Genomic DNA, 14,272 nt, shown 5'->3' with positions numbered 1-14,272 from the left:
TTCATCATTGTGTAAGTTAAGTCTCATATGTATTACAAATCATTACTTAACTTTGGGTGTTGAATTAACTCAAAGGCTCTGATATGCTGCAAACACACTCACACAAACACACAGACACAGACACAGACACAGACACAGACACAGACACAGACACAGACACACACACACACACACACACACACACACACACACACACACACACACACACACAGACACACAGACACACAGACACACAGACACAGACACAGACACAGACACACACACACACACACACACACACACAGACACAGACATCACAGTGAAGGTATGAACACCAAAGTCAACTACTTGGCCAGCAGGCATTTGCTGTATTCACCCATCATAACATAGCAGGAGAAGAGAAGCTAACATCAAGTAGCATAAACACTCAATGATTGAGACATCAACATCAGATACGGAGACCTGTGCTTGAGGGAACATGTCCATGGATCAGCAGAAGAGGGCAGGAAGGTCGAGAGATTGTGATAAAAGCATGGGGCAAGGCGACACAGTGTAGATTCAGACTAGTGGGAGATAAGGAGGGAGTTACTGGCAGTGAAATGGAGTGAGAGAGATGGATTTACCAGATGTGAAACTTGCAGACACAAAATGTGCATGTGGGTTTATTGAGTGTGTGTCTTTTGCGTGTGCATGTCTACAGTGTGTGTGTACTGTATCTTTGAGTTTGAAAGTGATTGAGTAAATGTGTTCTTTTGAGTGTGTGGAGTTTGGGAGGGATGTGTGTGTGTCTGTGTGTGTGTGTGTCTGTGTGTGTGTGGTGTGGTGTAGTGTGGTGTGGTGTGCGTATGTGTGTGCGTGTGTGCGTGCGTGCGTGTGTGTGTGTGTGTGTGTGTGTGTGTGTGTGTGTGTGTGTGTGTGTGAATGTTGGGGGGGGTTGTCTGAGGATGGGGTGTGTGTCTGACCTCCACAGCCCTGAGCAATGATTCATACGACAGATACAGGCTGGGGATGGAGGGGGAGGGGTCCACAGGAAGGGGGGCAGGGTGTGAGGGGGGTGCACTCAAATATTTACAATATGCATTCAGTGTCAGTGTTCACTGTCAGCATCTGGAGTAAGAACAGCATGACACGGCAGGGGCTTTGAATAGAGCCTTTTTGGAGAGAGAGAGAGAGAGACTGAGAAAGAGAGTGAAGGAGAGAGAAAGTTAGAAGCAAATGACAGATCAAACGAGAGACAGATGAGAGAGAATGAGAATAAGACAGAGAAGAGACAAGGGAATTACAGCGAGAGAGAGAGAGAGAGAGAGAGAGAGAGAGAGAGAGAGAGAGAGAGAGATAATATATAGCTCATACTGGTTTGCAGCCATGGTCCTGTGTCTGTCCTTCCCTCTTCTGGGCATCTTTTTTACAGATGGAGGGCAGGGTCAGATTACAGGGGCTGTCATTCCAGCGGCCATCCTGCACACACACATTTACATTTATGGCATTTAGCAGACGCCTTTATCCAAAGCGACTTACAACAAATACATTTGTTTCAGTAAGTGAATCATCTATCCATCAGTCATCATAAGATAAAGTATGATCAATGCTCAGACCAGGGGCCATAGGCAGTCACAATGCTGCTTTGAGAAATTTGTACAGACATACACACATATACAGACACACACACACACACACACACACACACACACACACACACACACACACACACACACACACACACACACACACACACACACACACACACACACACACACAGAGAGGACACAGCTGCTAAGTATAAACAAATGGAGAAAGCTTGCTGGCATTGAAAACACATTACTGTGAGATGATTAAGAATCCAGACTAGGGGTTAGGGGTCACTCACGGGTCCCCAGATCGTGACGCAGTCCTCCTGGACATTGCGGAAGTTGTTGGGCTCAAAGGGGTGCCAGTAGGTGAAGATGACGGGTGTGTGGTCAGTCCACTGGAAGTCCATCTGCATGGCCGAGTCATAGAGCCCGATCCATAGCTCCTCAACGTCTAACAGAGGGTGAAAGAAAAGAAAGCTAGATAGTTTTATTCTGAATTTTATTATATAGAGAATATAAATAGTATTCAATTCATAAGCTGTTGTTGTGGTGTGCTCATTGCAAATGACACAAAGCTCCGGGTTGTATAAGAGCTTGAGTTCTGACACGTCTTTCGGGGATATGTACAGTAAGTCCACTGTATCAGATGAGCACCTTTCTTCAGGTTGCGGATGATGAACTCCAGCTCAGGCAGGGTGTGGATGCTGACCAGGTTAGCATCCATCTTCTGACAGACCTTCCGGGCCGCCTCCCAGTCTGTGGACTCTGGGGTCAGCCTGTAGCAGCCCGCCTGGAAGGCCTGCCACCCCACGGCACACTCATACTTCTCAGTGTCCACCCACGAGTCTGCCCAGAGGACGTAGAAATACATCACACAGAATGGAAAGGAAAGGAAAAGTTTACAGTAACACAGCAGGGAGAGTGCAACCAATAGCAACACACAATCAGTGTGAAAACGTAGAAACTAACTGCGTTCATTATTGCAAGGAGTTCACTATCCTTGGAAGTACCCTTGGAACACTCAAGCTGAGGGGTTTGACTGGGTGGGATAGACTTATTGTGGACTGACCAGTGGTGAAGGGATCCAGTGTGGCGTTGGGTCTCTTCTTGCAGACGTATGGCAGAGCTTCAGAACAGTCCCGGTTCTGCCAGCGGCCAGACGACTCAGTCCTGATGACAGCACAGTTATCCTCATCCTCATGGTTGGGATGGACTGTGATGGGGAGATAAGCACAGTGGGAGACATGAAATGATCTTCACGGTCGACTGAGGTTGGAGCACTTGGTCCCTTACACTACGTCTAACCCAGCTTACAGATACATGCTACATGATACATGTTGTTTTGACTGGTGAAATGAATGTGTGTGTTTTGTTGTGTTGTGTTTTTTTAAAGGTATTGTTTTGTAATTATTTTTTATTGTAATCAGGGCACACCCGCAAAAGAGACCTCGGTCTCAGTGTGTCTCCTTGAATAAATACAGGTTACATAAAAATATCAGAAGAAGTAGTGCAGCGATTCTCCCTGTAGACTGTGGGATATATTGCAAGAGGATGGCTGAGGTTGGGTTACAGACTCTGTCCACTCACCAGCCTCCCAGTTGAGGTATTTGAGTGGCGAAGAGTCGCCCCACTGCCAGCCCCCGTTGATGTCCAGGTCGTTGAGGCCAATCCACAGAGCAGCACTGTAGCCCGTCAGCAGACCTAAAGGAACAGACAGAGAGCTCTCTTTAACACTATAGATCATTACATTGATTATATACTCTCCCCCTTTCAAACTCTTAGAGGGAAGGGAAGAAGACAGGAGAGGGATGCACTATTTGAAGGTCTGCTAATGATTAACAAAATGGTAAACAAACTAGTAATAATGTTGATGAGCAGTTTACACCTCCAAAATAGTAAAAATGTGAAAGTGTCAGAAGAGAGAAAATGTGTCCAGAGTTCTTGTATATTCTGAGTACTGAGTTGAAGGCTCTGCAGCCTCTCACCGTTGATGTAGGTCTGTTCATGCAGCTTGGTGATGCTGAGAAGGTCTGCCCCCTGCTGTTGGCAGCTGATCCGAGCCTCGTTCCACGACAGCGTAGCCTGGAAGTTGAACTGGTAACAGCTCTCCGTCAATGGGTCAGTGTCCCAGAACGTCTCACAGTCGTTGCCTGAGGGGGAGATAGAAGGATAGGGAGAGAAAATGAGAGGGAGAGAGCAGAGAAGGGGGGGGGGGGGGTAGAATGAGAGAGTGTGGCGATGTTATTGTCAATAGCGAACACTCAGACAGTAGAAGACAGCTGTGTGTTGTGTTGTGTGAATGAGATGTGACAGGGCACCGTGGAGACATGGGGTGTGTGAAGAGGAGACTCACTCTTGACAGGACAGAAGCCCCAATGTTCGTCCTTGCCGTAGTCAAAGGTGGTGGCACACCACAGGTGGCCGTCCTCTCGGCCAATACTGGTGCAGCTGTGGAACCAGCGGCCGTCGTACAGGAAAGGCAGGTAGCAGGGTCGGCCATGAGAGTTCCCCTGGATAGTGTATATCTCTGGAGAGCAAACCAAGGAAAGACTTCAAACCCAGCATGCAGTGGCACAGAGGCCCCACTTCCTGTCTCAAATGTACAGTGTGGATGGATAGTCTTGACTGAGCTGACAAATCTGTTGACTCAAAGACCTGTGTAATCAAACACATGCTAAAAAAAGAGAAGATGATATTGCAGGAAAAACAATACAAAAAAGTGCACTCTTTGGATCAGGGAAAGGTACAGCATCACAGAGTAAACAATGAACAAAAATAAACTTCATCATGGAAAACAAATCAAACAATCCCCATATTGAAAATAAATAGAATAGCACACTATCATACAAAACTGGATAAACATGAAATAAACTGTTCTACAGTATGTCATGCACAAACCAATCTCCATTATTCTTTTAGAGGTGAAATGTATTTTCTTTGAATTAAACCTGATCAGCATGGTTTGATAGAATACCCAGGGATTACCACAGTAGCCTTTGCATTCCACTGGACATGGGTATGAAGTAAAAAAAACAACTCAAATCAACCCTCCAGTGCACAGTAGACAGAGAGAGAGAGAGAGAGAGAGAGAGAGAGAGAGAGAGAGAGAGACTGGAAAGGTGTCTGTTGTTACCAAAACATACAGAGAACCAGCCAGCCAGTCAGTCCTACTTCCACGCAGGGCTCATGGAAAGTAGGGCATATGTGTTAAAAGAGGGGGGAAAGGCAAAGTCTAGAAAGTTCCCTCCCTCATTTGCCTGTGTTCTGTTCCACCACTGTATGGCTGGCCGGCTGGCTGGCTGGCTGGCTCATGTCAAGCTGCTCCACGGGTGACTAATGTTAGTGGCATTCTTTGTTCAGCACTGTGTTGACTTCAGAAAGAAAGTTGTGAGGATTTGGCAGTAAAAAGTTAAAAACATCATGTCATTTGCCTTGCCACACAAATAGGAAAGGAAAGGAAGGAGAGGAGGGATAAAGAAGAAAGCAAAAAGTGGCTTTCTCAACTCATGGGATATCTGTTTTTAATTGCAGTCAGGCAGACCACATTCACTAGAGATCACTATTGCTCTGACTCAGCCCAGCAGTGGAGATTGTCAATGAACTTCAAAGATGTCATTCGGTATGATAAACACAAACATATACGAGGGCAAGGACAATCCGATGCTTACTTGAGTTTACAAACACAGAGAGTGTTTTCCGTGGCAGTCTTGCTGGAAGGCAGCCAGCAGTCGACGAAGATGCCCTGGGCAACACATCGCTAAATGCGTCTGAACAGATACAGCTGCAGCCCCCACAGTTAACATGCTACCTGCCTCTGTGACCCCCGACACAGTTGACAGACAGTGAAGCTTATTGGGTGGGAAACAGAGTTTAACGCATGTCGGTGGTACTTAAAATAGTCTAAATAAGCTATTTTCTGTTGCAAAATGGCTGTCTCCCTTGACCAGCCACAGTGTCTGTCAAACCGCTGTCTTGTTGCTCCATACAAAAACAATGAAATAAAGAATGTTATTTTTACTTGACAACAAGTAAACAGGAAGACACCCCTTTTTAGAATGACATGAACTATAAAGAGTCTTGATAAAAATTCAAAACACAACACAATGATCAGTTCTTACTAACCCACAGGAATGTCAATCTGAACCACACTGTAAGTCTACTCACCACGGTATGATTTGGAGCACAGGTCCTGCTCGTCCCCATAGAGCCTCCATTTGAGCCCCTCTGCTGGGGGCTTGACCACAGAGGACTCCACTGAGACGTTTGCAGGGGCCGGAGGAGAGGGTGAGGGCAGGTATGCGTTGAGGCTCTCCAGCACTGTAGCACAGTGCCAGGTCCAGCGTACCTGGGGAGGCTCCCGGTCACAGGGGTACACACCCAGCGGAGAGCCCTCCCCCCTGGAGCTGCTGTTGCCCACCGTCAGGCCCAGGCAGAGGGAGGAGCGCATGTTGAGGAGGCGGCCCCGGGTCACCCACTTCCATCGCTGGGCGGCATCCTTGCAGGAGGCTGACAGGAGCAGGGAGTTCCCCAGAACCCCCAGGCAGCCCTGGGCGCCCTCATGGAAGAAGGCAAACACGTCAGGGCTGTCGGGCTCTGGACAGACAGATGGGGAAAACAAAAGCAGCAGTCAATAACAGTTCCACAAACTATTCCATTTTAGCTGCTAATGTGGAGAGAGAGCAGAGCAGGGACACAATCAATATGAGTGTTAATGGATGTTCTGCTGGGCTAGGACAAGCAAGTTTACAGCTTGGTGTGGTGCCACTGAAAAGCTGATATCCCTGCTGGGATACATAGGTCTTTTCATTTCCATGACTAAAGCGTAACCAAGGTTGAGAAAATATAATTTAATTTGCGCATTCAAAGAACTCATGAGACTCTGTCAGACCTATTTCACAGAGGTTATATGTCTAGACAGGTGTTGATTGAGTGAGGCTGGTGCTTTGAAAACATGTTTGTTCATGTGGCCATCAATGCGAGGGTTGATAATCATCACCGTCTATTTGTTATTTCCGTCTGAATCTGGGATAGTAGGGACTCCCATCACAGTAGTCTGACCTGGAATGGCCTTTCTTCTCAGGGGGAGTTTGTGGTCTGAATGTGAGGGAAGTTTGGCTGATGTGAGATTACGGTGGTCTGAGGGTTTGAGGGATTCTGGTGTGGAAGTTTATCATGAGAACTTGTTGAGAGGGAAGAGGGCATAACACAGTAGCATATCTGACAGTGTTTCTGATTGTTTTAAATATTTAACAGCTTCAGTGTTACTCTTGTTAATACAATACACATTTAGCAGCTTCCCTGACCCAGTTATCCAATGGCTCCCACCACCATTAAGCTGTCAGAAAACATTTCAAAAATTGTACTATGGCTATTTCATGCAGCTTTGTCAAAATAATGAGTGACGCTGCAACTTTGCTCGGTTGCAAGGACATTATGAGCATCGAGTGGATATCTATCTATGTATTTTCAAGGAGCCATGAGTAATCACTTACACTATGTATACATGCAAACCCTGTTCTGTGAGTGCTGACAAAAAGAGGGAGAGGGAGAAAGTCAGATCTTCAACTATAAGCTAGCAGATACTGGCTGAACTCCAGCCACAATGACTGGAATGTCGGGAACAAAACCCAACACCCTTCCCAAAAACCAGTGTGGTTTTTTCTCATCCCTACTTCTCCAAGCATTTCTTTTATTTTCTCTGCAAGGAGGGATAAGGGGATTGGGAGGTTATGGCCAGGCAATCTGAGAGTGTGAATGCTATACGAGAGAGAGAGAGAGAGAGAGAGAGAGAGAGAGAGAGAGAGAGAAGAAACAGAAGAGGGGAAGTGCAGCTGTGACTCTAAATTAAGGTGCTGTTAAGAAAAGAAAAAAAAATCCCAAAAACAATCCCAAAAACAAACAGAAGCCCTCCTCACTGAACTGGGGTCCAGAAAAGAGAAACAGAGATTGAGACACTCAGCATTCCTACTCCACGGGCCCCTTTGAGGGGCCAGGATGTGGGGAAGGTGGGAGAACACAGGGTGTTTGGCTAAAAACAGGGCTCTGGTATGGGGGTACTTCAGTCCACACAGAGAATGACGGCCCTGACTAAACCCTCTTCAAGTCACCTAATCAGCCTAGTGTAGCCCTCTCCCAGAACTACCAAAGCTTCCCTTGCTGCATCATACAGACACCAAAGGCAATACAGACTCTCTCAGAGTCCCTATTATCCAGCCCTGTAATCAGTATAGCACTTCTCTCAGTCTCCCTCAACCTCTGAGGCTACGTTCTGGAGAACTAATGTCAGCTTGTGGCTCGGGAGGTTTCCAGACTCTAGAAACGCAGTTATGAAACACAATGGCTGAGTGGTTCCGCAGAGGTCTGAGAACTCCCATTGGCAGTGCTTTGTAGAGTGTAATCAGATATAATTACCACCCAGCTCTGCAGCCTTCTCATTCTAACACCCTGTTGTTAGGCCTGTTTACTGTCGACTAATTGTGATGCAATAAAGAGTCGAGTCAAAAGACCTTTTCTCGCTTGGCAAGGATGCACCTCTGGAAAAATCTTTAAATCAGATCATTGAGGTAGAAAAACAGAGGGCCGCTTCCAACAGACTAAAAAGCAACTCAATGGCTTAACTGTGACAAGTATGCCTTTCCATGAGTCTATGATTCCACTCGTATTAACGTAACATAATCCATAACAGACTGAGATTAAAAAACTGTTTCCATGGACTCATTTCTCTGTAGGGAACTCATTGTCTACCATTTCCACTAAATGTGTTCAATAATATCCATTCTAGGTCATTCAGGAATTCTCATTCAACAGCAAAGGTAGAGTGTGTCCTGTTATTGTCATATATGAACCCTGTCAATCAGACAGGTCAGTGAGCACTTGTTATCGGTGATACATCTCAATTCAAGGACTTTTCTTCCCAATTTTGTTCTTATTTTCTGTACACCAAAACATTTAGAAATCTTCCAATCCTCCAACCATGTAATCCATGCTGTTGTTTCTCTCCCAACAGACCATCTACCCCAGCTGTGAGAAGATTATGGGATGAATTTTACCTTTCTCCAAATCTATCAAAACACTGAACAATCTATTGATTATGAAGATCCACATAGTAGATTGTCCTCTGAGGTCAGTGAGACAGCTTCCCATTGTGTGTGATTTCATTACTGTGTGTTCACTTGAAGCACAAGGATTACACAATGATGATTTTGGCTCTGGTAGTCCTTGGTTTGGGAAGACATAACAGTTTGGTGGGAGGACTTTTAAAGCGTAAATGTTATTAAAAGCAGCCTGATGTCATTGAGGGTATTGTCATTATGAGAATTCAAGCTACTTTAAAAAGGGTACTGATTTGTTGTTGTCATAGGGGCTGTTAAGTTAGAAATAACGCGATAGACCTTGATTTTCAATACATATTACAGTTTTTCTTGAGCACATCTCTTGAAACAGTATTACTTTTCAACTCAAAACAGTTAGTATGTTCCCCTAAATAGTTACCACGTTTGCCAAAACAGCACATTTATTTTGCAAAATGCACTATAACTCTGAAAACTACATGTCACAAAAGAAAATCAGCTATCAAATAGTGTCCTTTGTCATCAAATGTAAAGTTCAATCCACCATTCATTTCATAATGACACACTAAATAGTAACCATAAACATCAATATGCATTGAAGGTTGGACAACTTTCATTTGAAAATAAAGGTGAAAAAACAATACGAATTTCACTCAGCCAAAAAAAAACATTTTACTATAGCTTGCGGTAGTACTGTGCCTGTTATATGAGAGAATATGATTGAATGATTTAAATATAAATGTACATTTAAATAAAAATACTAATTCAAACTAAAATATTCAGAATCAAGCAGGTTACAACAATAACATTTGCATTACTGTAGAAAGTGCCAACAATATAATTTACAGTAATCTCTTCTTTCCTGTCTGCCAGGCATGTTACGTTACTGATGACCGATTTCATATGTGATCTCAGACTGACTGTTAGTTGAACTGTTGAGTGATGAGAGTTTACATAATTCATCTTTGTTTATCAACACTTACTCAATTGATTGTTGTTTCTTATGTAGAGTTGTGTTATCTGTTTTGCAAAAAGCTTGACATTTGCATTTTGTGTGAAAGCAATAAGAAATGAACTGTTTTACTGAAAATGTTACTGTTGCTCATTTATGGTATTTCTGTTACAAATAGTGTAAACGGTCGAGAAAAACTATAAATCATTGGTCCCACTTTAAATAAATAAAGCCTTCATTAAGCCAACATATGGCCAATATAATATAAAAACAAATAACGTAACGTTTTTATACGACATAAAGGGTGAGATCACATCTTGTGCTTTGCAAAATGTGGCATAATGCTATTTGCACTTATATAGCATAACATTAGCTTTTTAATGATTTCTGAATAATGAATATGCCTTATAAAGGGGTTATGAAGGCTTTATGAAGCCTTCAAAATTCTGTAATACTAATAATCATTTAAATTAGGCCCTCAATATCAATACATATCAGCGCTAGTAACATATAGCATAAAGCATTGCCTGTCAGCTGTGTTTGAACTGTTGGTACAACCTCAGGCTGAACTTGCAAAGAAAAAGAGCAAAACTTCAAACACAATTTTTAATTCCTGAGGCAGACTCAAATGTATGTTCTATGTGGACACTCTTGGTAAATATGGCATGGTGAAAAACCCAGTTCAACATCAACACGCAACCAACATTACATGGGAAAGTACAGCCACCACAACAGCACCACTACAGTCTGATACCCAAGCCCTCCACCTCCATCCCCTGCCTCATCACCCTGTTCGGCCCAAGCCTGTTTCCTGCTGACGAAGAGAGAGCCTTCAACCTGCAGCCAAGAGCAACAGACACAATGAGCCAAGAGAGGCTGATCTTCCCAGAACCTCCACCATCTTCTCCTAGTTGGGCCAGTGTCTGGATCAGGTCTCCCTGGGTGTGGGCACTGAGCTGGGGGACAGAGCTTGGGGGCCAAGGAGCCAGTGGAGGGTGAGGTACATGGAACTTGTGACTGATTTTGGATCCATGTTGGTGGCCCTGGAAGCCCAGTTAAAGTAGTCCTCCAGTTCAAATTGTGATAACAACATTTTTATTCTATTATAGATGTTGTGGAAAAGAGGAGTACAAGTCAATGTGTCTGCTATTACTGTAGATAAGAACAAATAGTGATTATGGATTTAGGGTAAGGCCCCATGAACACACTGAGGTATGGTGGATCCAAAGGATTGTCCTTGAACCCTCTTTATTTTCACAGATGTTTGAGATAAAAAATAAGATATTTACGGGTCAGTGTTATAAAACAGAATATCCCTTTGTCCTGTAAAAACAGCAACCAACAAATACACAGGAAATTCCACCCTGTTGTGTTTGTTTCTTTTCTGTTTTATGATGGTTCACTCAAGCCTCTGAGGCCAGCAGTGTGGTGGGCTCCCTGGGTTCACCTTTGTGGTGTGGGAGGAGAGGAAGAAGCAGGGGGGAGGGGGTCTTCTAAGGACAGAGCTTCTCTGCATTCTGTACAGCCTGAGACCACAGATTCAGTCGTGATAGTAATGTTCTTAAAATCACTCCACAATTCCAAGGGTAAGACAGACCCGAGAGAGAAAGGGAAAGACACAGGGAGAAAGCTGAGAGAGAAAGAGAGAGAGAGAGAAAGAGAGAGAGAGAGAGAGAGAGAGAGCTGAGCAATAGATAGAAAAAGAGCTGAGCAATACAGATAGAGCTGAGCGATAGAGAGAGAGAGAGAGAGAGAGAGAGAGAGAGAGACCTATTTGCAGTCAAACTTGCCACTTACAGTACAGGTGTAACAGACACATATATCTGGCCCTGCATGGCACTCTAGTGGGGTGATGACCCAATAATGCAGCTGTCTGCAGAATGCCACAGAAAACCTTAAAGGGCCAATCACAAGTGATAGTTGTAATACCCATCATTGCATTCTACATCAAAAGGTCTGCTAGACCGTGTTAAACTCTCGTAGATCGCATAATTACTCCCTTTTTGTGTACAAAGCCCTACAGTATAAGCACCTGCCTCACCTAACTGTGTTATTAAAGTATAAGAATATAAGTTACTAAACTTGCTCTCGGGGTTGGTTAACTCTTGAGGTACCTTGGGTCTCTACCGAATTGGGTAAATCCGCTTTTAGTTTTGGTGCACCTCACTACTGGAACAATCTATAAAATACATTACAGTTGGTTGTTCTGGTGCCGCTCAGGCAATTTAAAATACTGATTGAGGACCTCTTTGATGTTAAATGTTAAACACTGTTGTTTTAACGTTGTAATCTCAATGTGACTCCCATTGAAAAATAAAATAAAATCAAACAACAACAAAGCGGTCTCCCTGACACTTATTTTGATAAACAGCTGAGGGATGGAGCTGGAGAAATGTAACCATTAAACTCATAGATTGAGCTGTGGACTGACCATCCATCAGATCAAAGTGATAGTTTTGACCATATTTTGGAGCTATCAGTAGTGTTTTTTTTACAATTTCATTTACAAACAATGGAATAAAACAATCTTAAATGTTGGCTTCTGATGGGGTAAGACAGTTGAACAAAGCTCATGAGACATTTCGAAGTTATATTCTTCAAGAATCAATGACTATATCATTAATTTAAAACTCCCAAAATTGATGTACCAATCCGAGATTCTGCCACTTTCATAATGCATGGTCATTGGTCAGGTGGTACTATCATATATTGATTTATTATCGGAATGAATCAACCCTTTTACTGACCTAATTGATCCTCTACTTTATTATCGCACACTTGTTGGACTATCTACTAATAATGTAGGTCTCGTCAAATAAATACAATACATAGTTTTTTCCCCACTGTTAAGTTCAGAAATCTTAGGTTATATGTTTTATCATCACTCCTTTATTCATGCTGACCTGAGTTTATTCATCCATAAAACAACATATCTACTTCATACAGGCCTTTACCAGCAGATGGGTCAGTGTTCAATGAGGTCACTACCGTGTCAGTTTGCTCACACTGTAGCAAGAAAAAAAGACACTGAGATGGACTTGACTGCATGAGTTAATTGTATAACAGGATGTAAAGGTCACATCTGCCCGCGGGGTGCCAAATCTATGCAACGCGTCAGACTATGCCATCTTGAAAGGCAAAAGTAGAGCACTACAAATTCTCCAGTTTTAAGTCGAATGAATCATATAGGCTTTACGCTATAGCACTCAGTAAAAGAGAAAACACATCAAATAAGCGTAAACCCTCCCCCCTCCTCTCTCCTATCTCCCCACATCTGGTTCCACTCAGAATACGGACCTTCGTGGCATTCCATTCCAAGCCCGATTTTGGATAAAGTACTTTTACAAATCAACAATGCTTGGAATACGCAAACTAAGTTACATTTAGACACAATAAGACCGCGTCCACGAGTCTGTCGAGAGTTTTCTTTATGAGAAAGTCGACCTTCTCCACCGAAAAACAACACCTACCTGAATGGCCCTTCCAGATTGCAGATGTTCCAGACTTTAGTTCCAGACTAAAGATGAATAAATATAAAGTGCATTTGTAAAAGTATAGGCATTTTTTCCATGTTCCCCTTGAATCTTTGTTTCGGTCGCTGCGTTGCATGCCCACTGCTTCGAAAACTGTAAATCGGAGCAAATGACGGTGTGCTTTTCTTTCGGGACGGATGGATGGAGTGGCGAGTGTGCAGAGGAAGAGTACAGCAGAGTGGGCTCTGTGTGTCTTTTAGCGCGTCAGTTAATGAGTCCAAAATGAATGGAGAGAGCAGAAGCTGCGTCACCGCATACAACCCGCCTCTCATAGGCTACACATAGGCCTAGTTGTGCACGAGACAGTAGGCTACTTCAAATTATTTCAGGTTTGCAACACTGTTGCCTTGCCTTCAAAAGATCACTTTGGTGCCTCAAACATCCACTGTAATAAGTATTAGTTTGACGAGACAGGGTACAGAGTAGGCACTAAGCAAAGCAGATTAGGGTTATGTTATGTGTAAATTGTGTACTATAAGGACCATCTCGGTGGTAGATCTATGTGCAAAATGTTTAATCCAAAGACAGTGGGGTCTATGACAACCTTTGGAACTTTCCAGAATTCCAAGTCCAGCTCATAAACATGGGTGCAAATACAGATGAGCGGAAATGATCCAATCTGTTGAGAAATGCTATGATGAGGGCATCACTTAACAATCCCACATCCACTGATACAGTGGGTTCACTTAACACAACGTAAAATCAATGTCACAGATGTGTTCCATTTCAGTTTATCATCCTCTAGCTCTAGCATACTCTCTTTGGGCAAGCAACATGCATTGCCAAGGGCCCTGTCTCTCTCACTGATCATTATTGATCTTTGTGGCTTTGATTGTACACACACAACCAAACTAGATCAGTGACACTCACACAGACACAAACAGACACAAACAGACACACAGACACACAGTGTCAAAAGATATAGACTTCCCTTGACCTGCAACGCCACCTGGTTCCAGACAAGTCTGTGTGGAGTAATGATATTCTGAAATGTAATCGAATATAACCATTAAAAACATGTGGTTCCGGGCGGGTCTGTGTGGTGTAATGATGTTCTGAAGTAAAATCAAGTGTTATCAATAGAATATACTAAATAACTAATGATATAACATCAAAATATAACTATTTCAATGTAACTAATAAAGTAACAGCAAATGTAACCATTTA

The 14,272-nt window shown here is 43.4% G+C and overlaps 1 protein-coding gene across 1 annotated transcript in view; it reads right to left on the bottom strand.

The window, feature by feature from the left end:
• mrc2 (mannose receptor, C-type 2) overlaps positions 1 to 13,228 on the bottom strand; it is a 24,531-nt gene extending 11,303 nt beyond the window's left edge. The window contains 9 exon segments of the mRNA XM_083676856.1: positions 1,333 to 1,437; positions 1,847 to 2,001; positions 2,205 to 2,396; positions 2,620 to 2,763; positions 3,138 to 3,251; positions 3,536 to 3,700; positions 3,904 to 4,077; positions 5,715 to 6,143; positions 13,043 to 13,228. Of these exon segments, the coding sequence (XP_083532982.1) occupies positions 1,333 to 1,437; positions 1,847 to 2,001; positions 2,205 to 2,396; positions 2,620 to 2,763; positions 3,138 to 3,251; positions 3,536 to 3,700; positions 3,904 to 4,077; positions 5,715 to 6,143; positions 13,043 to 13,181 (1,617 nt within the window). The 5' untranslated portion in view covers positions 13,182 to 13,228.
• Between the last annotated feature and the right edge of the window lie 1,044 nt (positions 13,229 to 14,272).

Source organism: Argentina silus (genome assembly GCF_951799395.1).
Source record: "Argentina silus genome assembly, chromosome: 9".
NCBI classification, from domain to species: Eukaryota; Metazoa; Chordata; class Actinopteri; order Argentiniformes; family Argentinidae; genus Argentina; species Argentina silus.
The sequence above is the reverse complement of the archived record's forward strand: the minus strand, read 5'-3'. Positions and strand labels throughout refer to the sequence as shown.